The following is a 26,165-nucleotide window of genomic DNA, read 5'->3' as shown; positions in this document are numbered from 1 at the left end:
TCCCTTTCCCTCCACAGGACTCGGTAGTCCATGAGAATTTATTTCATCTCACCTATAATGCCATGGACACTGCGGGCCGGTGTCCAAGTCAGAAAGGAATTCACTTTAGAGACATCACAGTATTCCAGGTTTAAAGAGATAAAGCGAGAGCCTGAACCAGGATAGTGCCTGCAAGGACAGAAAGGAAGGGGTGTGTGGGGGAGAAATTATGGAAAAGGACTTGTTAGGAGCTGGAGACCGGTAAAAATTAAGAAGAATATGGGAAAATCAAAGAGCAGTTTGAGGTCTTTTTTAAAATATTATTTTAATTGTTGTTCATGTACAGTTATCTTTTACTCCCATCCCAGTTTGAGGTCTTAATATTGAAAAAATTATAGTATTAGTTCCTAAGAAAGAAGATGGCTTTCAGATGTAAATTGGCAGGTCTGACTTTGAACAGCCTAATTTTGATTACAGCGGAACATCTGGGTGAAACTGTCCACTAAGCAGTTCAAATGTGGGATGAGTGATCAGTTTAACTTCTAGTAGAAGGACAGAGAATGGAGAAGCCATTCTTTGGGGAAACGTATCTTTCATGTGTAAAGGAGAAAGGGAACCACTGAAGGTGAGGAAGGACAGGTCTGATGTGTAGAAAGAGAAGCGATGATGTAAGATGAGGTGTCAGATGAACCAAGAGAGGAGAGAGGTGGAAGCCAGGGGGTGGGGGTGGGTGGTCGAAAAGGAAGACAACAGTGGTGGCCACTAGATATTCATGGGGGCCACTCACCTTTTCTTGACCTTCTTGCTTCTGAATGGCACACAGGCCAAGGTTATAAGGAGCTTAGGAGAAAGAGGAAGGCTCTGTGGAGTAAAGATTGTAGGTCCTGCATTGATATCTTTATTAACAGCCTCACAAATAAATCCCAGTCATGGTCAGCAGCACCATCTTTGAATACAGCAAATCTATCATTTAATATATATCAAGTTCTTGTTAACATCGTCTTGAACTACCCTGAATCATCAGTTAAGATGCTTTGGCTGTAAGTTCAGAAACAGACTCAAACTGGAGTTAACCACACGTTGGAAGTCCTGAGGTGGGGTAGACATTACAGTTGGTTGATTAGTCATGAAGGACCCCAATTTTTTTTTTTTAAGATTTTATTCATTTCTTTTTCGAGGGGAAGGAGAGAGGGAGAGAATATCAATGTATGGTTGCCTCTCATGTGTCCCCCACTGGGAACTGGCCTGCAACCAAGGCATGTGCCCTGACTGGGAATCGAACAGCAATTCTTTGGTTCACAGGCCCGCGCTCAATCCACTGAGCTACACAAGCCAGGGAAGGACCCAAGTTTTTCTCATTTCTCCTCTCTGTTCTCCCCCATTGGAAGCTTACTCCTCAGGGAATTAGCAACATGGCTGCTGCAGTTCCCGATATTGCAACTGAACTACAACTATTTGGAAGAAAGGAGAGACCACCTCTTCCTGTAGCTCTCCCCTAGGAGTGAAGAAACTTCACAGAAGCCTCCCAACAGAAGCAGTTCTATCATGCTTCACTGGCCAGAAGTAGATAATCTGAAAACACCTGTCACAACCATCTCAAACAAGGGGTGTGATACGCGGGAATCTGTGTTTGTGACGAGTCAGGAGTTCACTATAAAGACTGACGTAGAGCCACAAATCTCTGAGCTAGGGAGTGAGCCTAGCTAACACTTCAAGGTGGCAATGCGACCACAATTTAGTACATGATTCCACTGAACTTACAACAATACAGGTAGATACAGTTTTGGTTTTACAGGCACAAAACGGAGAGAATGATATATTCTTGCTGTTGATCGAGAATTTGGGCCGAAGCACTGTTGACATTTTGAATGGGGTCATTCTTTGTTGTGGGGCTGTCCTGTGCATTGTAGGGTGTTCAGCAGCATCCCTGGTTTCTCCTCACTAGATACCAATAGTATCCCTTTCTCACAGGCTGTGACAAGCAAAAACATCTCCAGACATTGCTAACTGTTCTTTGGTTGAGAACCAAGGTCTTCCATTTATTAACCCTGATCATTAAACTCTAAAAATTCAAGATATAAACCTCAAACTATTTCAACACTTCATTTCTATCAGGGGCTGAGTTCTTTAACTAAGTCTAATATACGTTGTTGATGATAAAAACAGGTATTAGGATGGAATGAACATATTTTGCATACATATTTTCCTATCTTTTCCGTTATTTTTACCCTAATGTGGATCAAACAGAATGAGCCTTTTTAAGGCTTCTCATTCATACTCTCAAATTACTGACCGTAAAAGTTGTGTCAATCTATTGTGCAGTTTCTCAACCATGTAAGACTCTATCTTATCACACCTTCCCCTGCACTGGCTATTATATAAACATTTCTGTATTTGTTAATATAAGATCTTATTTATATTTACCTTTAATAAATGATTATATTTATATTGTCTTATATTTTCGAGCATAGTAAGAGTGAACATTTTCCCATATGGTTTAGGCAGTGATACTTTTTCTTTTCTCAACTGTTCATGCTTCTTGCTCATTTGTGTGTTGAGGTCTTACTGATTATTCTATTCACTTTGTCTGAGCTCTTCATATTACATAACCTGGAGAGCATATATTTCTACCAAAGAAGCTCACATACAGCATATGATCTTAGACTTTATTAAAGTTGAGGTGCATGGCTAAGGATTTACATCATAGCAATTGAAGCTAATCTCTGGTGGAGTTCTAAACACTCCTATTTCTACAAGCCTTTTGTCACATTGCTCTCTTTTTTCCCTCCTCTTTTCCTTCACTGGCCTATGCTTCCATCCCTGCCTTCACCCGGCTCCCCTACCACTCCTGCTCCTTTCTGATCTGTGTTGTAAACTAGTTTGGTTATGTCTTTGGTTTTTGTCTCCATTTACCCAAGCTCCCAGTGTATCTTCTACTCTACTAGTTTATCTAGGTATTTCCCTATGCAAGGACATTTCCTTCCCTAAGGGGAATACCACTACCAACTTTCAAGATTTTTTTGATATTGTATGGTGTGAAAAATGATTTTGATTCCTATTGTGCTATTTTAAATACTTTCCTTTGTTTAATAAAAATCTTTTTTCTTTGAAAAGATAAACCTTATCTATGCATTTTTTCAGTATTTTAAGTTTAAAAGGTGCTTCCAGATGGAGAGTATTTAGATAGTTGGAAATGGAGAAAAAGGTGTGGCATGCCTTGTATACATACTTAGATACTGTGCTCAATACAGACTTCATTTAATCCCCACGATACCTCTAGGTATAAGATATGTATTATTACCACCATTTGACAAAGGAAGAATTTGAAGCTTAAAGGCCTAAGATCACACAACTAGTCAGTAGTGGAGCCAGGATTTAAAACCAGATGTCCATTCAGTCCCTGGTGTGACATCAGCTGTGACCTACGGTTCTTCACTTTTCTCATCTCTAAACTTAAAGAACTAAATTAGAATATCACAGAGTTCTCCACCATTTCTGAAACTATATTCTCAATTAGAATAATACCATCTGTCTTCCCACGCCAATGAAATCTACAAGGTTTAGGAGAGCGGCTTGCTACCTCCCCTGCCCACCGCTCTCGCCCCTTCCCCCAGAGGATGTATTTTCTCCTGTCCAGGCCTTCGACCTGAAACCCTCCTGGGTTTCTCAATCTGATGTGGTTTCTACTATTCGTGTTTATCACACACTACACTACTCCTGAACTAGATAACGTAACTAGATAACGTGCCCAAACGGTGATTTGCTCCGATAGATAACCCTAAAAAAATGAGCTCAATGCCTAGTGCCCAACAAATGCTCCGTGAACATTGTACGGAGTCCACTCCAAGGCGGCTAGAAGGAAAACGTGAATCAGCTGAAGTGAACCAGTAAGCGCATTACTCAGAAAACGGGGCTGTCTGAAGAAAACTCCGAGGGAAGGATCCTGTGTAGAGAAGTACTAAACGCAGAACCCTATAGCAGTGAGACAAAGTTAGGGATGGTAGCGGTGATGTTTTATTCGGGGCGAAAGAGACTCCACCCGGACCCTGGCAGGAGGGGAAACCCACCCACTACGGAAGTGGGCGCCAACCGGGACTGCCGGGTCACCCGGGTCTCCCGGCTTCCCCCGATCCTGCCAGCCCCGCCCTCCTGCGGAGTTCGCGGTAGAAACTGAGGATGCGCAGTAGCGCGCGTAGGCGCGGCCGCGCGCGCTGCGGTCAGCTGACTGCTCTTGCTAGCACGTGACTTGCTCCTTGGGCGCTGAGGACGTGGAAGCCTTGAGGCCGGAGCTTAGGTTTGGGAGGGATGGAGCGCTGAGCCGTTAACGTCTGCCGGGCTGCCCGCCTCCGTACCTGTTATCTGCTGCCAGTTCCTCGTTTGACATCTTCCTGGGTTAGTGAGCGATGGCTGCCCCAACGGGCGTCCTGGCCAGGCCGAAGCTTGCGCTGCGATCGCCGGCTGGGAAGGATGGGGGCGGCGCGGGGCTCGAGGCTGTGGCGTTGGAACTTGCTGGGTGGCTGTGACTGGTTTCTCGGCACAGGTTTTTCGTAACCTTGGGCCCAGGTTATGTGTCTTAGGACGAGGAAGGAGGGGAAAAGCGAAAGGGGCTACTCAGTGGCAAAGGCAGGAAGGAGAAACACTGCGAATCTGGGACATTTTTCCTTGGGTGAGGTTGGGGGTGGTCACAGAGTATCCACGCCCCCTTGATTGATGGGGATGAAGGTGGCAGAGTGGCCCAAATGCGGACCTGGGCTGATGTGTGAGATCACAGGGAGCACAGGTTTTTTTTTTTTACCAGGTGTAGGCGGATGGCAGTTTGAAGAGACTGGGAGCCCCTCCTAGGGGTCCCTCACAGAGGACGAAGGGTCCTTGTAGGCAGGGGAAAAACAATCCAGAGAATTAAAACCATTTATTAAAATGGGAGAAGGGCAGGCAAGAAACCCTTGAAAAACTTGAGGGGGGAGTCACATGCAGCAAATTGAATCACTGACAAACAGGAGTTAGGGGAAGCTAATACTCTTTAGAGGTAAAATGTGGTATGTCAGGGGGAGAACATTTCGGTGAGCGCGCAGTACTTTGCAATGCTCTGGGAGTGGAGGAGCAGGATGTAAACAGTTCAGCCTGAAGGTTTGCACCAGTCTTGGGGAGGTAAGTCACACACATGACACATTGAAGTCCTATGAGGTTACTGGTAATTATCGAAAAGAATGTTAAGTGCTTTGGAATTGTGGAGCAGGCACAGCTGTATGGACTGGCACTACCACTAAATATTCTGGAGGAAAGGTGACAGGTTAGGTCTTAGCAAGCCAGTGGGATTTGAACAGGTGGAGAGAAATGGGGAGAACTTTCTAGGCAGGGGAAGCCGCAGGATTTGAAGGCCTGAAGATGAGGGGAAAGTGCTTGTAGGGGAGTCAGAAGTCTAGTTTTGTGGTGGATTTGATTTACGGAGAAGTGGGGAATAAAGTAGGGGTCAGGTCATGACTTCTGAACGATTTATTTTCTTATGCACAGCTAATAACGTGTTGAGCTGTATACAAGGTACTGTGCAGATGCTAGGGTTTAGAAAACAGGATCTCACAGATTTTACAGGCAAGCGGAGGAGATGGATTTTTAATAAATAATTGTGTAAGTCTGATATTTGCTTTGAAGGAGTACCAATGAAGTGAAAATTTATAAAGGACGTGGCCTTTATAAAAGGTTCAAAGAAGGCTTTTTGGAGGCTATGACTTTCGAACTGACATCTGAAAAGCAAGCGAAGATGTAAGCAAAGGCATTCCAGGCTGAGGGAACAGCATATGTTTAAGTCCTCATGCCCTGGCTGGTGTTGCTCCGTGGATGAAGTGCTGGCCTGTGCTTAAGGGTCGCCAGTTCGAGTCCCAGTCAGGGCATATGCCTGGGTGGCAGGCCAGGTCCCTAGGTTTTCCTCACGTGTCAGTGTTTCTCTCCTAGTTTTCTCCTTTCCTTCCACTCTCTCTGAAAATAAATAAAACCTTTAAAAAATAAAGTCCCGAGCTGTGAGGAGGAGTAAAGCTGTTGAGATGTTGTAGGGGCACTAGCATGGCTGAGTCTGGAAGGAGCCATGGAAGACAGGTCGGCAGGTGGGGGAATCCTGGGGTTAGGCCCAGCAGGGCTTTTATTCTTAGAAACTTTTTATTCTTAAAAAAGAGGGAAACCAGAGAAGATTATAGGTAGCGAAGTGGGTCAGATGTGGATTTGAAGTGAAAATTCTGTTGTGAATGTGGAGGATGCAAGAGCACTAAATGAAGAGAGAGCACCTCAAGAAGACATTGTAACTTTACCAAGAGACGGCAAAGCCGATGAGACTTTTCTGAAAGATTGGAAGGCAAAATACTTTATCTCTTCCCAAAGGTAATTAAAGAGAATGTTTAACTATACTTTTAGAAGCTAAGGATTTGGGGAAGGGAGAGAATGATTCTGTTTGCACTTTCAGTGAGGGTGGTTATAGCTACTTCCTGAAGTTTGCAGGGGAGGCTGGGCCATTTGGGATTGATGGAAATCCATTTTGGCCTTCCAAGTTTATCCTTTGGTAATGTCATCTACTCCAGAATATCTTTTGCTGAACAATAGTCACAGGGAGGACTTGGTTACCTTTCATGTTTATTTGCACAGGTCTGTGAGGGAAGTAGATGAATATTCTCTGTGTAAGTAGGACTCTATCTAGGACTTTGGAACTAGGAACTAGATAAAGTGATTTGTCTAAGTCTGGCATAACTTCCAGGGTAGCTGGTGTATTGTTCCTGCTGATGACCTGCACAGTGCTTCACACGGTCCCATTGAGAGAGAATGGTCAGTTTCTTGAAGTGCACTGTAACCTTTGATTTGGAACTTTGGCTGAACTTTTTCTAGTAGGACAGCTTCAAGGGATTTGGCAGCTAGTGGTCAGTGCTTTAAAAATCAGTTTCTGTGAGCCTGGGTGATGCTATTCAGTTGGAGGTGATGATGAACAGCAGAGGAGAGCTGAAAGTGCTCTGGTCCCCAGTTGGTTCTTTGCGCAATAACCACGTCTCAGAATGTGCGGAAGACTGAGCCTCAGGGCTGTGTCTCAGAATTCCTGGATCTTTTTATCTTTTGGTAAGTCTTGCAGGGACTAGACTAGATAAAATCTTAAAAAAAAACCAACACAGTACTTGGGGTCTGACTAAAGTAAATGCTGAAAGTTAGTTGGTTAGAGTAATTTCGCTTTTAAAACTGTGCAGGAAATGTTCTTTTTTATTGGTTGGCATGTTTGTCTTTAAGAACTTCATTTACATTAATTTTTATAACCTAAAAAGGAACTTTGGGCTTCAAAAGACTGATCCTCTGATTCCCCACCCTGCACTCCCCCCTCCAGCTTATTAAATAGTTCCATTAGCAAAAGAGCAACTGAAAACCAGAACAGACCTTTGCCTAAGCTCTAGTCCCTGAACAGTCTTTCTTTTGACCTTGAATCCACTTAGGGGTAACTGCAGTTGTGTAACTAGGTACCTCCTAATTAAATTTTGTTGTTGTCTGTATTCTGATCTGTCTGGAAGAGTAAATCTTTTTCACTCTTTGGATGTAGATTTTTATACAGTTTTAGTTGTAAACTTATTCATATTAAATTCCCATTTCACTGATGTTTTTAAAGACACAGGAGAAACCATTAGCATAATACCTTTGGAAAGATAGCTTAGGTAATGAACCAGGGCAATCTAAAATTTCCTGTTAACATGAGTGGCCCTTGGAAGTAGAAATTTCAAACTGTATTCTTTTTTGTTTTTAAAGATATTATTTGTTTATTTTTTAGAGAGGAGAAGGAAGGGAGAAAGAGAGGGAGAGAAACATCAATGTGTGGTTGCCTCTCATACGCCCCCCACTGGGGACCTGGCCCACAACCCAGGCATGTGCTGGGAATCAAATTGGAGACCCTTTGATTCTTGGGGGTGAGGTGGGATAGGGGGGTGGAGGGGCACTCAACCACTCAGCCACACCAGCCAGGGCTCCAACTGTATTCTTGATAGTGAAGCAAAATTATTTTCCAGTGGCAAAGCTACTTCAAATGCTATACCATCGTGCAACTCTGCTGAGAGAAGTTAGGTGGGCAGTGGAGGAGAGGTACTTTGGTTCCATCAGAGAATAAATGATGGAGCATTGGCTCTATATTTAAAATGATATGCGTGTGTATTTGAAAATAAATGCCAGGTAGATGCAAAAATGGTGTTATGTAAAAAGAGATTGATGTGTCTTTTAGGACATTTAAGCAAGCTATTAATAAATAGGAAGTTATTTGTAAATTAAGCTGATGAACAGGTGGATTAACATTACCATGAAAGGATTTCTTTATGAATGAACCTGTGGGTTAGAGTTTCTCAATGGGTGCTATTGGCATTTGGACAGTCCCTTGTTTATCCCCCATTCACTAAATGCTGATAGTGACCCTCACATTGGGACAACCTAAAATGCTCCATTTCCAGACTCCTGGAGGAGAGAGGTGCCATTTGGTTGCAAAACCCCATGAATGGTAATCATTTATTTGTTGGACAGATAAATATCTGAGGGCTTGTTAGCAACAGACACTTTCCTGGATGTTGGGAGTATGGAAATTAAGAGTAGTTTAATAAACTATCGTGTGAAATGTATGTTGTTGCTAGCGTGTGACCCTGGGCAAGTAATTTCATTAACTTTTCTCTCATTTGCAAGTGGGAGTGGTGATAACATCTTTGAAGGAATTAAGTGCAAAATTGCCTAGGGTAATTAAAGTGCTTAATTATTACATAGTACGTATTCAGTAAGTGATTATCATTACCAGTAAACAGAATCTCAGACTTACTACAGCGATTCTGAGGAAAACTAACAAGTTTTTAGTCTTTTACTTGATGAATGTCAGGTTAGAATACATTGTGTTAGAGCGATCCGCACCTTCTAATGAAGGGGGTACAAACTTTTGGCATCTCTACGCCACAGTGGAAGAAGAGTTGTCTTGGGCCACACATTAAATTGTGACACATAATCACAAACAAATCTCAGTGTTTTAAGTAAATTTATGATTTTGTGTTGGGCTGCATTCACAGTTGGGCTGCATCTTGGGCTACATGCAGCCCATGAGCCGCAGGTTGGACACCTTTGCATAGAATCTAATGAAACATGGTATTGTTGTCCAGTCACTAGTCTGAAAAACCAGTTTGAAAGAAAAGGGAAGTAATATTTTGGGAGCCATGAGTGTAGATTCAGGGAATCCCGTGGCATGGAAGGAATTGGTTGTTCTGGGCAGCTGCTGAGTTGCCCTTGGGCGAGAGGAGGTCTCTGGGAACTCAGGGTTCTGAAGTGCCCTCCTCGCCGTGCCCACCAGTGTGTCCAGCTTTACCAGAAATTACAGTAAATTTTCTGGCATTTAAAATACTCTCTCTGTATTCTGTCCTGCGTGAATGATATAAAATCGTGCATTTCTTGACAATGAAAGCATTTACCCAGATTTTGTTTTGCCCTGTACTTGATTTTGTATATCATATTGCTTTTCACCTTTTTTTTTAGGTTTGTAATCTTCCATAGACAGCATGCAATAAGACAGTTGATATATTTAAGGATTCCCCCAAATCATTTCTGCATTGTAGTGCTAATAATAGTGCTTGATGATGATATGGCAGTTAGCCATCTTATTTAAAATATTTCCCATTTCTTGTAACATTCATTACATAATTATTGTAATCACAGAAATGCCTATTTTAGTACAGTGGTTCTGAAACCTGACTTATCTGAATTACCTGAGTTACTTACAGAAAAAATAGGAATATAAGAGTCTTGGGTCTCACCCAGTATAGATTCATGGTGTTTAGGAGCAGACGAAGGATTGGATTATGGGTATCATAATCCAATTTCATTTTACAGATAAAATTTATGCAGCCAGTAATTTGCAGAACTGAGATTAGGTTCCAGGTCTCCCCATTCTCAGTGCAGTGCTCTGGCCGTGACAGTCTGCTCCCTGAAGTTAGCATTGGGCTTTCTCTGGGCGTAATTCCCTGTGAGATGAAAAGGCTGGTACCAGCCTTGACCTGATGCTTCAGGCACAGCAGCTGCTAACCAGCCTTGCCCTTCTCTGTTGTATTATCACCAGACTTCTTTCTACCATGCTGTTTAATGAGTGGTTTCTAAACTTTGCAGTCTTTTCAAGAGTGAGGATACTACCCTACCCTTTTATCTTTGGGTATTTTGTGGAGTTGTTTTTGTGTGTGTGCGCGTGTGTGTGTTTACATGTAGTAATTTATTATTAAAAAGTTAAGAAACAAATATGCAGAAAGAACGTAAACAAACACAATCCACTCCCAGGAAATAATCTTTAGCAGTTAAAAAAAAATAATTTAATGTTAGTACCTATACATATCCTTGTTTCCTGTCTTAAAGTTGGAAAAAACTGGGTCAAAGTGTGGGCACATATTTGTGGCTCTTTTTTAATATTTTAAAAAAGATTTTGTATTTGTTTTTAGAGCTAGGGGAAGAGAGAGAAACATCAGTGTGTGAGAGATACATTGATCTGTTGCCTCTCACACACTCCCAATTGGGGACCTGGCCTGCAACCCAGGCATGTGCCCTGACTGGGAATCAAACCAGCAATCCCTCCCTCCTGCCGGTTCACAGGCTGGCACTCAGTCCACTGAGCCACACCAGCCAAGGCTATGGCTCTTGATAAATACTGACAGACGGTCAGAAATTGTCCTCCAACCCCCTTTTAATCACAGCACTTTTTTAGGCTCTCATGTGATAAAATTTTAGATTAAGGACATATTAATGATGGCAAATTATGTCTTTATTAATGCTTTGAAATGAATTTATATTTTATTATGATAGCTTGCCATATATCTGCAAATCAGTGACACATGTGCATGTGTGGGATTTATTTGAGCTGCATCTGTTCTGAGAGAACAGGGACTGAGAGATAAACAAATGAAGTGAATGCTAGAATCCCTCTGGCCTTCTGCCTGAAGGTCTACTCTCTGTGGACCACGGTCTAGGAAGGGAAACCAAGCCAAGCATGTTGTCTTGCTGAGTTGAAGACACTGGAGTCGGGGAAGGCTTATCTGGCCAGAATTTGCAGGTCATATTGGCAGAGAGGAGGGAGCTAGACAGGAATCTGTATGGGGTCTCTGGAGAAGGGCTAGCAAAAAATTACTAGAGAGCCATAAACTAAATAATTTCCAGGGCTCATGGGGCTGAGAGGCATTTGCATGCTGGATTACCTGCAGCATTCAGTAGAACCCCCAGAAGCTAAATGACCTTGGAGCTAAATGAGCCCTAAAGTGCAGCCTTAGACCATCTGAACAAAGTTTAAAAATAAGCCTCAAATGGATCATGCTGCTCCTCAAGTGACTTGACTACCTGTCAGAACAAAGTACAGCATTCTTAAAAAAGGAAGACAATAAAATCCAGTGATCAACATTGTAACTTTGTGAATTATACACATGCTCAGTGATGTAACAGAAAACATGAACATAATGAAGAAAGAAATGGAAGGTTTAAAAAATGGAACATATAAGGCTGAAAAATATATTTAAAGTGAAAAATTTACTTTATGAGATTAATATCAGGTTATTTTAAAGAAAAGGTCAGCAAACTAAAATATACAGCAAGAGAGCATCCAAACTGAAGTGCAGAGAATAAAACAACTAAAAAAAAATGAGACCCATAGGTCTCATTGATTTATGGGACAGTATCAGGTGGTTTAGTGTGTAATTTCTATCTCAAGAAAAGGGAAAGGGGAGCAGGAAAAAACTTGAAGAAAAGAACGGATGAAGTTTTTCCAAAGAAGATCAGTGAAGTCCAAGCAAGATAAATCCTCCGACTTTGGCACTTTTTTTTTGCTGGTGAAAAAGGTTTATTTAGATGCCAGCAATCTGAGAAGGTGGGAGACTCTTGTCTCAGCTCATCTTAACATCTCGATGCAGGCAGAGGCTTTTATAAGGAGGGAGAGTGGAAGCAGAACAAAGAAATGGGGGAGGGAGGTGAAAAGTTCTTTACCTGCACACACCAGGTTCCATTACGGTAAGGACCTCAGGGACCTCAAAACTGGTCCGTTATGGTCTAGTGTGCTTCATTCTGGTCTTTGTTGTCCTGGAAGGTCAGCACATCTGGAGCTGGAATTCCTTAAGGTCAGAGCCTGTATTTTTGAGGTTAGTTCCTAGGGGGCATATTTTTCTTAAGCCACAGAAACTACATACAGAATTGGGCAAAAGTAGGCTTATAGTTCATATGGAAAATAATACAACAATTAATAAATAATACAAGAATAAACTGATTTTTATACTCATAAATGCAAACCTACTTTTGTCCTACCCTGTATTATAAAAGAAAGAATGGAAGACTTCATAGAATTAAGTATTGGAGAGCATGTGGAACAACTGGAACTTGCATACCTTGCTAATGGGAATATAAAATGTTATAACTACTTTAGAAAACAGTTTGGCAGTTTCTTATAAAGTTAAATATATGCTAATCAGTCAACTCAGAAATTCCACTTCTAGATGTTTATCTAAGAAATGAAAAAATATTTTTTCATAGCACCCTTGTTAATGGGCCCAAACCAGTAACAATCCAAATTTCCGTAAATGGATGAACAGATAAGCAAATAGTACTTTCATGTAATGGAATGCTAAGCAATAAACAGAATGGACTGATGCCGATAACACTGCACATGGACGAATGTCAAAGACATGCAGAGCAAAAGAAGCCAGATGTAAAAGAGGACAGAATGTGTACTTCCATGAATTTGCAGGGAAATTCTAGATCAGGCAGAAGTAATTCTGCAGTGGGACAGAAAGCGGAATAGCATCTGCCCCGGTCTGCCAGTGGGACAGGGGCTGACTGGGTGTGAGTGAGGGAAGGCTTTGGGATGACAGAAATGTTGTTAGACTTGGTTTTGGTGGTCGTTACACAGATGTATGTACATTTGTCATGGGTATATTTTAATGTATATAAATTATATTTCAGTACAGTTGATTTTTGAAAAATACAGGGGAATTGATCGGGGCTAAACAACTATAAGTAAGGTACTTTATATTATCCCATTTTATCCTCTGATTTACTCATTCAAGACTATTCAACAAATACTTTTTGAGGTTCTGCATGCCAGCCTCTGTGACAGGTACCGAGGTTCCAGTTCTGGGCAAAAACTGTCAGTGTTCCATCTACCCTAATGGGCAGCTTATTTGGGAGAAGGATGTTAATAAAAAAATGTCCCTCAGGAAGGTGCTATGAGAGCATATAATACATTTATTTTTAGCATGGAATATATGTTCTCATGTTAAATGACATGAATACATATTATGTGATATATCTCATAATATATGAGGCACTTTCTGTGCCTCGGTTTCTTCATTTGTAACTACTACCCTTCTGATAGGGTTGTTTTAAAAGTACTCAGTGACCTAATACATGTAAAGTGGTTCGACTGGTGCTAGTAGACAGGAAGTGCCAAGTAAGTGTTGCCTGCTGTCTTGGTGATGTTTGACAGTTCTAACTGACACCTGCGCTAACTCAGGAAACACTGGAGTATGGCCAGGTTTGGGAGAAGAAATTAAGAGTTTGACTAGAAATGTTGGGTTTTAGGTGCTTTTGAGACACCCAGTTGGAGATGTCGTGTAGTCAGCTGTGGAGACTTGTTGGGTACAGCTTCAGAAGCAGTGGAGGAGCTTGGGCTGGAGATACAGATCTGGAGAGTTTTGAGCATCTAGACTGGAAATCACCTTGAGTATAGATAAGGTTATCAAGAGAGAAACTAATATCTACACGCACATTCAGATGCACATATAACAGAGGTCTTAGACCTAGATCTGAATCTTGAGGAACTCCAACATTTAATTGGTATACCTTTTAAATAGTATTCTCTTTCGTTTAACATACAATTTGCCTGTATTTTTCCTGACTTCCAAAATATGAGATGAAACAAAAGGAAATAATGAAGAATAAAACAGAAGTCATTTGAAACAGTTACAGGAGGTGGAGGAAGGTGCCCAGTTTCTTGGTGAGATGATTACCAGCAGACACCAGTTTTGAACCTTTGTTTCCACGTAACAGAGAGAAGAAGGGGAAGCAACATGGATTCCATTTTCTGACTAAATAAGTGTGCACAATATATATTCATCTGCAAAGATAAATTTTGTTTGGAACTGAGCTTAAATTGTTCTTAAATTTCAAGGAGAATTTTTTTTATGTGACTTACATAGATGACAGGTAACAGTGGACATTGTTTAAAGACATAGAAAACAGTTTTGCAAAAAACTTTCTGATGGTGCCCTCATGGGCAGTTGTTACATTTATCCTTAGATGTTTAAGTAAGCTTGTCTTTCCTGTGGGCTTTTTTTATAGTTTGCTTTGACTAGGGAATAAAAGAACTGAGACCATGGCTTTGTAAAATACAGATAAGTTTTTTTCTTAAGCCCTTTCTTATATTTTGACTGAGGTCACCCTTAAATAACAAATACACAGTCTTAGTAATCTGCAGCTTAACCAATTTTTAATTTATAGACTAAAATTAGAATTTGTTTTCTGAAAGCCTCTAAATAAAAATGATAACATAAAGTTTTTCGGCCCTTGTTTTTTCTCTAATTAGATGTTTTGATAAATTGTGTCACTTATAATTACATTTCATTGATTCATAAAGCAGGTCTTTATTAATTGTGTATGCTGGCTTTTAGGGCTTCAGAGACAATATGATTCTGGCCCCTCAGGATTTCCCAGTGTGGTGAAGAGCCAAGTATGTTATTAAAAAGGAGGCAGGATAGTGTCATAAATACGTAATAGTGGCATTTGTAAGATATTCAGTAAACAAGACATTTCTCATCCAGGATACCGGAACAGCCTTTGGAGGCGGGATAGGTTGGGGCAGCAGCTAATGCACTCAGGAAGTGGGGGAGGTCTAATGGAAGAGAGGATCTAGGTACATCATTTTATTTATTACTTTAACAAGTCTGTGAGGATATTTGTAATATTCCACTTTACAGATGAAGAAACTAGCAAGGGGGTGGCAGGGTGGACTCCCAGGTTTGTGCTGTTTGTGCCAGGTTTTTCTTGAGTATCTAATTTTTTAAAAAATGCTTTTCTGTTTGGAGGAATCATTGCTTGTTCTAAGAGACAGGGTGGTTTTGGGGGCTGATGATACTATTTTAGAAATGAAAACAAAATGGAAAGGAAGTCTAGATTCCTCTCTGCGGTAGCAGAATTCACTCGGTCTGCAGGGTATTCTGAGCCTGGAATCAGACATGGGGTGAAAAAGGGTTTAAGGCTGTATGTGGATCTCTCTTCAAGTAGGAGAGCCCAGGGAGGCTTGGGTGCAGAACATTTTCTCCTAGCGTGACACAGTAGAAATAGCATGGCCTTTATAGTAAAATATAATGAGATTTGAACCCTGTCTGCTAGTTGTGTGACCTTAGTAAGTGACTAACCTCTCTGGGTATTACTACTTAGACAGATTATAGGGCTGGCGTGAGAATTAAGGTAAAGAATGAGAAGTGTATATAACAGTACAAAATGTGGAAGACATCTTTTCCTCCTTATTTCCAGATGGGCTCCAGAGAGGGCTCCATTTAAAAGATGGACTTAGAAAACATTCTATAACTTGCTCGAACATTTCTAAACCCCAGTTTTGTTTAGAATTATTGTGGTATCATTTTACTTGGTCCTGATAAAAGCTCAGTGATGTAGGATAGGGCAGGTATTTATAATAGGAAATAGGATCCTTTTTCAAATTTTTTGAAATCCTTTGGAAACCCATTGGATAGATGAGATTTCCCTGAAGTTCTAAATGGTATGATAGTGACATCTACTGTGACAATGCATATTATTACAGCTTCAGTTTAGATAATTTAACAGTATCAGGAAGGACTTAACAATTGACTTCATCACCTGCCATTTTTTGGGAGAGAGGAGTTATAAAAATGTGTCATCAATTATTCTCTAATAGAACTGTAACCAAGCGAACCGGGGCTTGTTCATGTGGTACCTTGATGCATGACCCAACAGTTAGTGCTCAGGGAAACAGGTTTTCATTTATAGGATTCCACCCTCAGGGCCTGAGAGTGCTCCTGCTCTGACCCCTGTTCTCCCTCGAAACCCAGCACTTCCCTTGCTTCCCACCAGGCTGTGAGCCAAGAACACGCCCAGAAGTTCCCCATAGCCTTGTCTCTTCTTAAGCCGGCTGCACCCACAGTGCTCTGTCCCCTCCGGAATCTGCACTTGTGGGTTTCAGAGTCACCATCGTCTTGCAGCAGCTCTTTCCTTCAGGGTCTGGGGTGTATCGTACTCAGTCTCCGTGTAGTGGTCCAGGAAAACATGTGCCGTGTTACCGGATCATGGAGTCCACGAAGGCACACGTTCCAAGAAAGTGGCTTCTCTGTGTGTCCTTCAGAGAATTAGAAGTCTGTAGTCTCAGCATTCCTGGCCTCAGTTCAGCATTCCAGACATCTCCCACTAATCCATGCTTGGTTAACGGGCTCCCACAGAGCCCTGTAAGCTTTTCTGGATTCTTTCACAGCTCCATCAGCTCTTTCCTTACACCCTTTTCTCAGCCTGCATGGCTGCCTTCCTTACTACCCCAGGCTGCATGGCAAAATCCTGACTACAGACTGCATAGCCACTTGCTTCCTCTCTCGGTGCTTATGGCCAAATTCCCCTACATCATGGCTCCTTCCTCATGCATCCCCCCCCCCCCATGGCTGGTACCTACTCTCTCAGCCCTGGTGGTGGACCAGCTTCTTCTCTGTTAGCCCACCCTGATTTTAAATGCTGACCCAGAGCTTCCTATGTGTCCTCGTATCTGGCCTCTCCTACAATGTGCTACTTTTGCCAGTTCTCCCATATTTTTAACCTTCTTTTGGCTGCCATCTTTAGTCAGGGCACGAGTACCCCATGACACAGGAGCCTCTATCTCCCTGCTGTATAAGCTGTCCTCTGCAGTCCACCCCCAAACCACCTCATGAGCCATTACACATTCTGAAAGTCACATGTGCCTTTTGCCCAGGGTGCTAGTGCAGCTATCAACTTGCCATTATTATGAAAAGTGTCTTCCTTCTCCCATCCCTCAACTAGGGGTTATGGGGAATACGCTTTGTTATTTTTTGGGTACCATCCACTCTGCATGATGTTACAGGACCACTTGTATAAATAATTAAAAATAAAACCTTGAATTTCCAGAACTACTATCGCTTAGAAGATCTGGTTTATTAAAAGATGTTTAAAGATTTAGTGTATTGGATTCAACTCAGAATTTCAAATTTCAAGGTAGTTCTATGGTTGGTGTTTTGGCCAAAAAAAAAAGCCAGATTTGTTAAGTACAATATTAGATCCGGAGACCAGAGATAAGGAGATGGCCAAGGCCAAGTGGCCAAAGGAAAGTGAAAAGGTGGAGAGTGAAAAGGTAGCAAGTGCTGGAGCAGCTTGGCGAGGTGACCCAGGTGCAGTGGTGCGGTGGAGAACAGGAACAGGATCAGGATGATAAAGCAGATGTAGGTCCATACCATTTCATTAGGAATTTAATGTAAAAAGCAGCTTAGATAAATTCTGGTATTAGTACATATGTAGCCCAAGCTGTGTCTTTTCCAACACTACACAATTAGAATTGTTAAATATAATGACCTGAAAATACTTCTTAGGAAAAATCCTGAAACATCAAATGGTTGGTGTTCAGTATGTTACTCTTGGTCATAAGATTAGAAAGTATATCCACAAGGGTTAAAACAAAAATTATGCTTGGAGGATTAATTTGGTAGCTAGACTATTATTTGGCTAGTCCATTTGAAATTTCACTAAAGTTGTGTTTTTTATAAATTTGCTAGGCATTGTTCTATTTATCATAAATTAATTACATTCTTATAACAAGGTTTAAAATATTTAATTTTGAAATATTTTCGGTATATAAAAAAGTTCAAATTCTTCAGATTAACAGACTTTCACATACCCACTACATATATTTAACAGGATTAACATTTTGTCATATTTGCCCCAGGTAAGTTACTAAAGAAATGGAAGCTAAAGAAGCACCTTTCTCCTACCTATGGTTTTGAACTTTCTGGAAGCATGTAGTTCTGAACAATGTATACCTTCATGTGGGAACTTAACTCTGATAACTGCTTTTGAGAACAGTTTGGCAGTACCCAAAAGAGTTGACGTGGTCTTCTCAGTGATCTCATCTGCAAGGTCTATCCGGAAAGTATCCAGCCACGTGCTATGAAGAATAGAGACATTTGTTGAAGATACAGGACACAGGGAGCATCGTACGTAGGAGAATGACTTCTCAGTCCCCTTCAAAGTAGGCACCTTGGGGCCTCTCCCAGTCCTCCCATTGGCCATCAGCTGCTCCATTGTGTTTTCCCAAATCTCATTGACGTTCTGAATCTCTTCCCTTTCAAAGGTGATTTTAGTTTTGGGGAAAGCCAGAAGTTGCAGGGCACCAGATCCGGGTGATAAAGGGGCTGAGTCATCTGGGTGATTTGACATTTTACCCAAAAATTGTGCACAAGATGTGGTGCAAGAGCGAGTGCGTTGTCTGATGAAGCTGCCAACCACCAGTTTTCTACGGCTGCTGCCTTCTGAATCACGTGAATAGTTTCTGTGGTAGAACGTTCACGCTGAACACAGTTTCGTTGCTCTACTCAGTCATTTTGAATGTGACAGCCTCGCAGTATACACGGTCACTCAATGGCACCTACTGCCCCCAGTAACTAGTACAGTGAAGTCATCGTTCACACATGTGCATTCCAGTTCACTCTCCTTGGCTGCCAGGTTACATCAATGTTGTGCAAACTGTTCTCATTATATTAACAATGGTTGGCCTTTTTCTAGTCTAATCTCATCATAAATAGCAGACCACCCTGAAATTTAGTGACTTACACAGTGATTTCTAATTTTTCCTGCTTCTGTGGGTTGTCTTGGTGGTTCTGCTTGTTTCACATGTGCTAATTGATGGGACCGCATTCAGTTGGGATGTTGGCTGATCTGGAAACTTCAAGATAGCCTTCCTCACGTTTGCCTGTTTATGCTGGTTGTCAGCTACAGTGTTAGTGTTTCTGTGCCATGTGGCCTCTTATCTTAGGCTAGACTGGCATCCTTCCATGGTGGTCTGAGGGCAGCCATCCAATAAACATAAGTTGAAGTTCCAAGGTCTCTTGAGGCCTGGGCCCTGAACTTATAATAGTGTGGTGTTTTGTTGGTCACAGCAAGTTATGGGCTATCCCAAATTCAAGGGTAGGAGAAATAGACTCCACCTTTTGACGGTAGGAGTGGCAGCCACACTGCGCAGAGCATGGAAAGACCTGTTGCCTTCACCTTTGAGATAACTCCACCACATTATTGTACTTTTGTACTTTTCCTGTGTGTCCTGGAGAAACTCACAGAAACACGTGAAGTACAAAGTTGTTCACTGCAGACTTGTTTATAAAGCAAAAAAGTAAATTATAGCTATTCTTCCAGAGGAAAATGGATAATAAATTTTAGTTTGCTTATAGAATACCATTTAGCATTTAAAATGAGTGAATTCAGTTGATAGGTATTACCATAGATAATTCTAAAAATAGGTTGAGTGAAAAACAGGTTGGAGAAGATTATGGGTAGGAATATATATATATATATATATATATATATATATATATATATATAATAACTGGTTTAACATTTGAAGTTTCTCATGTAGGCTAATGAGGGTTTTGTTTTTGCTTTTGTTTTAAATCCAAGCTTATTTTTGGATGTCTTCCTTAGAACTAGGTGTTTTGAGTGGCTTCCATTCTCAGCCAGCCAGTTAGTTAAGTTTGCTGTGTTTCTGGCCAGACCTAGTGCTTTGTCTGGTCTGGTCATCACTAACAAGTCTGTTTAGTTGCTGGCCGTCTGATTATAGCTCTTTGTGCAGGTTTATCAGTATTGTGCAGAAAATCATCTTAGAGTACAGTTCTTGAGATTTATACCAGTTTAACTTTTCTGAGTATGTTATCTGTAAGTGGGGAGGATGGTACATATGCTGGGATGCCTGGGATAATCACAGAACATTTAGAGCAGTTCCTGGTAGATGCTCTGTAAACTGAAGTTCAAAAAGACACACAAGCAAATAGAATGGCATCTATGTTAAGTTCACTTTCAATTGTGTAATGACTAGGTAGGATTACTTTAATTGCAGTGGGCTTCTGAAATTACGAAAGTAAATTATGATTAACTATAATTTACATTTTATATACACTTTTAGATTTTTTTTATTTGGTTTTAGAGAGAGGGGAAGGGAGGGAGAAAGAGAGGGAGAGACACATCAGTGTGGGAGAGAAGGCATCCCTCTTGCATGCTGCTGATGGGGACCTGGCCTGTAACCCAGGCATGTGCCCTGACCAGGAATCGAACTGGCGACCTTTAGGTTCACAGGCCGGCACTCAATCCACTGAACCACACCAACCAGGGCTATAATTTCATTTTAAAGGAGATTTAAGTTTATCAAGTTCTTTATAAATTTCACTAATTTTGTTATCAAGACAACTTTGTAAGGTAGTTTTATCTTCTATCTAAGACTTCAAGTTTCAGGACAGGCTAAATAAGCAGTGGCAGTAGAAAGCTAACAGTGGTTCTGATGAAGGCATATTAAAGTGGAAATAATGATATTTTCATTTTTATGAGTTCTTTTTGGTTTGTGTACTTAGACTCTGAGTACAGTTGGCTCTGGACTTATTTTTTACGTGCGCATGTGTGGGCGTCGTGGGGAGAGGGAGAAGGAGAGTGGGAGGGAGAAAGACTGTAGAAGGCTGGTTGTGTCTTAATGGATCTGGAAGCCTTGGGAGAGGAGACCCACAGCCTCTCTTCTCTCAGATCCAGTAGTGCTGTTTCTCCGCCCCAAGGTCATAGTTTCAAAATAATACAAGGTGACTGGGAAGATTTTTATTATACTTTTTTGCAAATTTATAAATGTTTTATGGCAGCTAAGTATACACCAGAGATTTGAGAATCCTTAGGTTGAATGTGGATTAAGATGAACCCCAATTTGGTTAACCTTGTAGGATTTGCTCGGCCAGATGTGGCAAGTTTACTTGGTGATTACTATTCAAATGCATTGATTCAAGTTGTGCATGTTTTTTATTTCTTATTTTGGTTTGTGTTTTAAAAGTTTAAGATAAACTTGTAAATTTGTGACTCTGATTTTTGTGACATGGAACTATTAGTGGTTAGTATTTTAGGTAGTCCATCTTCTTCAATTAATTCCCATTTTAGGATGTTTTGTAATTTTTCTAAAAATTAGATACTTCATGTATTAAGTCTTTATCATCAATTTTATATGATCATAAATAAGTCACATTTTATCATTTATATGGATTTACTTCCAGGTAAGTAAATCTGACTTTGCTTGGGATCATGTGCCAGTGTTAAATTAGTTTTGAAATGTGACTCTGAAATACTTTAGAAACAAGTGATATTAAATTTATTTTCTGTTTTATTTTGTGTTTCAGAGTCCCTCTTGATTTTGGAAGAAATACCGGGTAACAAACATGACTGAGTTCTGGCTTATATCAGCTCCTGGGGAGAAAACCTGTCAACAGACATGGGAGAAGCTGCACGCGGCGACTACCAAGAACAATAACCTTGCTGTTAGTTCAAAGTTCAACATTCCTGACTTAAAGGTAAAACTGCACTGTGCAAAATAGTGTTTGAAGGGCAGTCGTGTTTCTGACTAGGCAACATTTATACCTTTTGGTATAAATGATATAATAGGTTCTTTTTCCAGCCATTGGCTGGAGAAACCCATCTTCTTTTTAGGAAATTGAGATTTTAGAAGTGAGCTACCAAAGCAAAATAACATTTTTTTTCCTAAAGATTTGTGCTTTTCTAAATTATACTTTAAATTGTAATGGGAAATCTTATGAAAAGATGTGATATATTACATTTACAAATAGGACTTTGAGGAGGGAAAAAAATCTTAGTTATATATATATATTCTTTTTTTTTAGTAATATATATTTTGAAGTATCAATCCATGTTTCTGTAATTAAATTCATATAATGCTCACTAATGTTTTACCATTGTACCTCTTTAACCATACTTGGAAAATTTAACCTAATTATTTAATCTAGTTAATCAATTTAACATTTATTAAGTATCAGTAACCTAGCAGTCTCAAAGTGAAATAGGCTGCCAGTGTAATCATATGACTGAACTTTTGTAAAGAATGGAAAAGAACGTGATCATTTGTATTTTGCTGGGTAACTAAGAAGTGATACAGTTAACCCTGGCTGGTGTAGCTCAGTGGATTGAGTGTGGGCCTGCGAACCAGAGGATCATGGTTTGATTCCCCGTCAGGGCACATGCTTGGGTTACAGGCCAGTTCCCAGCAGGGGACCATGTGAGAAGCAACTGTACATTGATGTTTCTCTCCTTCTCTTCCCTTCTAAAGAGAAATAAATTTAAAAAATCTTGCAGTTATATATTATATAGCACTCGTTTACTTAAGAAATACTTAAATTGACTGGTTTTTATAACAGTATTTTGGCAGTTATGAAATCCTTTAAGACACTGATACAGATCATGGACATTACTTCCAAAACATGCTCATTTATCCACATAGTTTTGCATATAAATTCAGTTACAAGCCCTCTAATGCACAGTCATGCACCCGTGCCTAAGAGCTGCTTTTGTAAACTGCGGCTTCAAGTGATGGGCCGTCACTGGGCAGCACAAGCAGGGGCACAGGCCGGCCATTGCAGACTCATCGCGTCTTACACGGTGGTTGTAACCATGCATTAGAGGATTGTCTTGCTTATATAAATAGCTTTGAAATGTCTGGCAAACATGTTTTAACCACACTTGCACATTATGAAATAAAAAAAGGAGAACTTAAGTTTGGTGCGCCCTTCAAATTAAGTGTTGCATCATCTTGTAAAAAGAAACCTCAGTAATACAGTGCTGTTGCCCCTCCAGGTCGGCACACTGGATGTCTTGGTTGGTTTGTCGGACGAACTGGCTAAGCTGGATGCATTCGTGGAAGGGTAATGTACCTCTCTGCACAGATCAGAGCACAACGAGGGTGGCTGTCGTCAGGCTGCCTGGACATTGGGTTTTTTATCACACGTATACTGTGCTTACAGAATGGTTTTAGAAATGATGACGCTTTTTTCTTTGTGATCAACTTTGTGGAGATACAGTTTACCTACCATAACATACCTGTTTGAAGTGTGAAATTGCCATTTTTATTGAGATACAGTGTACATGTCCTACAATTCACCTGTTTACAGTGTACAGTGCAGTGATGTTTAGTGTTTAGTACGTTCACAGAGCTGTGCAGCCCCCTCCCCAGGCCGTCACTCCCGACCTCCCAGCTGCTCACTGTGCTTTCTGACATTACAGATTTGCTTCATCTGGACATTTTGTTGGAATCACACAACATGTGGTCTCTTGTGACCATCTTCAAATGCATCAGGAAAACGTTTTTTTAAACAATGGTTTCTTTAACAAAATTTTGTATGTTATTAAAATTTACAGTGAATGTTGTGGCATATCATTTTCCATTGTGTGACAATTTATTGGCTGGCACCTGGATATAGTACTTCTTTTGAAAAATTCACAATGGCAACTGACAAAAGGAAGAGAAACTGGTTGTTGAGTGATATTTAAGGGGGGAAAATGAGATGATGTCCAATCATTTTTGTTTCCTTATATCTAACTCTAAATGGTTAAAGTTCCAAACAATAATACTGTTACAAAGCACAAGAATAGTAGTATTATCTCAGCTACCACAATTCTGACAAAATTAACTTACAATTAATTCACTTACAAAATTCAATCTAACAGCAGTGTTTTCAAGGTTCTTCCACATTGTAACATGTGTCAATATTTAATTTCTTTTTCTTTGGCATATTATGCTTTATTATTTCAAGAAAGATAAAAACACAACTGAAATGCAAAAAAAAGACTTGTGCAGAATACGGAGAAGGTGCTTTTTTTTACTATTTTATTTTTTTAAATTTTTAAAAATATATTTTATTGATTATGCAATTACAGTTGTCCTATTCCCTCTTCATTCCTCTCCACCCTGCACACCCCCTCCCCCACCATCCCCCCCTTTCGTTTATGTCCATGTGTCACAAGTTCTTTAGATTCTATATTTCCCCTACTATTCTTGCCCTCCCCCCATCTATTTTCTACCTACCGTCTATGCTACTTAGTCTCTGTACCTTCTCCTCCTCCCACTCCCCTGTTGCTAACCCTTCATGTGATCTTCATTTCTATGGTTCGCTCCTGATCTAGCTGTCCTCTTAGTTTGCTTTTGTTTTAGGTGTGGTTGTTAATAACTGTGAGTTTGCTGTCCTTTCACTGTTCATCTTTTTTATCTTCTTTTTCTTAGGTAAGTCCCTTTAACATTGCATATAATAAGGGCTTGGTGATGATGAACTCCTTGAATTTGAACTTCTCTTACCTGAGAAGCACTTTATCTGCCCTTCCATTCTAAATGAAAGCTTTGCTGGATAGAGCAATCTTGGATGTAGGTCTTTGGATTTCATGACTTGGAGTACTTCTTTCCAGCCCCTTCTTGCCTGTAAGGTCTCTTTTGAGAAATCAGCTGACAGTCTGATGGGAACTCCTTTGTAGGTGATAGTCCCCTTATCTCTTGCTGCTTCCAGAATTCTCTCCTTCATTTTAATCTTGGCTAATATAATGATGATGTGCCTTGGTGTGTTCCTTCTTGGGTCCAACTTCTTTGGGACTCTCTGAGCTTCCTGGACTTCCTGGAAGTCTATTGCCTTTGCCAGATTGGGGAAATTCTCCTTTATTATTTGTTCAAATAAGTTTTCCACTCGTGGCTGTTCCTCTTCCCCTTCTGGTACCTTTATAATTCGGATGTTGGAATGTTTAAAGATGTCCCGGAGGTTCCTAAGCCTCTCCTCATTTTTTTGAATTCTTTTTTCTTCATTCTTTTCTGTTTGGTAATTTTTTTCTTCCTTCTGGACCACTTCCTTGATTTGAGTCCCAGTTTCCTTACCATCACAATTGGTTTCCTGTGCATTTCCCCTCATTTTAATTAGTGTAGCCTTCATTTGTCATTCTAATTTGTGATTAAAATCAACCAGTTCTGTGAGCATCCTGATCACCAGTGTTTTGAACTATGTATCTGAAAATTTGGCTATCTCTTGGTCATTTAGATTTATTGGCTCTGGGGCTTTGAGCTGTTCTTGAGTCATAATGTTTTGGTCTATTCGCACCTGTTATGTATGAGGGGTGGAGCCTTAGGTGTTCACCAGAGTGGGGCAACCCAAGTCACTGGGTTGTGAGGCTGTATGTGGGGGTGGGGTCAGAGAGGGGCAGTGGCGTTTGTTCTGCTCTGTCTCAGGTTTCTGTCCCCTCTGCTGCTTGCCACAGGCTAATTGGGCCCTTCTGGTGCTGGCTCCCAGGTGTGTGGGCCTGTGCACCGTCTAGGACCCTGTGGGTCTCTCCAACAAACTCTCTGTGAGCCTGGGAGCTTCTCCCAGCACCTCGACCCCGAAAGTCTTTCCAATTGGTGCTTTCAGGTTCTAATTCCCGTCGCTGAGGCCCTGGCCTGAGCAGTCTGTCTCACTGTTCGCTCCTTTACTTGGTTTATCCGAGCACAAATGTGTGACCGCTGTCAGCCAGCCGCCTTGCACCCTCATTGGGTCCACCTGTTGCCACCCCACACCTGGGATCCGCCAACTGCTGCCTGAGCTCCTAGGTCAGTCCGGTTGATCTTTCCTGCCTGACCCTGCTCCGCTGCTGACTCCGCCCCTCTTACCAGTCTGGATGAACAGTTCCGTGTTGTCGGACTTCCATACAGTTCAATTTTCTGTGTTTTGGCTGCATTTTTGTTACTAAAATTTTGTTGTCTTTAAACTTGGTTGTGGGAGGAGGCACGGTGTTTTCACCTACGCCTCCATCTTGGCTGGAAGTCCAGTATTTAATTTCTTTCTTTACCAAATAATACCTCATTGTGTAGATATACCTCGTTTTATTAGTTTATTCATCAGTTGATAGACATTCAGGTTGTTTCCACTTTTTGGCTAATATGAATAAAGCTGCTATGAATATTTGTGTATGGTTTTGTGTATTCATAGTGTTTTCATTTCTCTTGGGTGTGTATGTACCTAGGAGTGGAATTGCTGGGTCATAAGGTAACTCTGCTTGTAACATTTTGAAGAACTGCCAGACTGTTCTCCACAGTGTCTGCACCACTTTACAGTTCTACCAGCCGCATC

General features: G+C 40.9%; 1 protein-coding gene across 2 annotated transcripts in view; it reads left to right on the top strand.

The window, feature by feature from the left end:
- Window positions 1-4,206: 4,206 nt before the first annotated feature.
- The window catches only part of ATP6V1C1 (ATPase H+ transporting V1 subunit C1), a 45,072-nt gene continuing 23,113 nt past the window's right edge, over window positions 4,207-26,165 (top strand). Inside the window, exons 1-3 of one of the 2 annotated variants that reach the window (XM_037133368.2) lie at window positions 4,207-4,371; window positions 21,417-21,587; window positions 22,882-22,949. In XM_037133368.2, the coding sequence (XP_036989263.1) occupies window positions 21,456-21,587; window positions 22,882-22,949 (200 nt within the window). In that variant the 5' untranslated portion in view covers window positions 4,207-4,371; window positions 21,417-21,455. Of the gene's footprint in view, window positions 4,372-6,203; window positions 6,349-21,416; window positions 21,588-22,881; window positions 22,950-26,165 lie in introns of those variants that run through there. The other variant, XM_037133370.2, reaches the window with a different exon arrangement.

The sequence above is a fragment of the Artibeus jamaicensis genome, unplaced genomic scaffold (assembly GCF_021234435.1).
Source record: "Artibeus jamaicensis isolate MK-2021 breed Jamaican fruit bat unplaced genomic scaffold, CSHL_Jam_final scaffold_916, whole genome shotgun sequence".
Classification (NCBI taxonomy): domain Eukaryota; kingdom Metazoa; phylum Chordata; class Mammalia; order Chiroptera; family Phyllostomidae; genus Artibeus; species Artibeus jamaicensis.
Note: the sequence above shows the minus strand (reverse complement) of the source record. Positions and strands in the feature narration are given on the sequence as shown.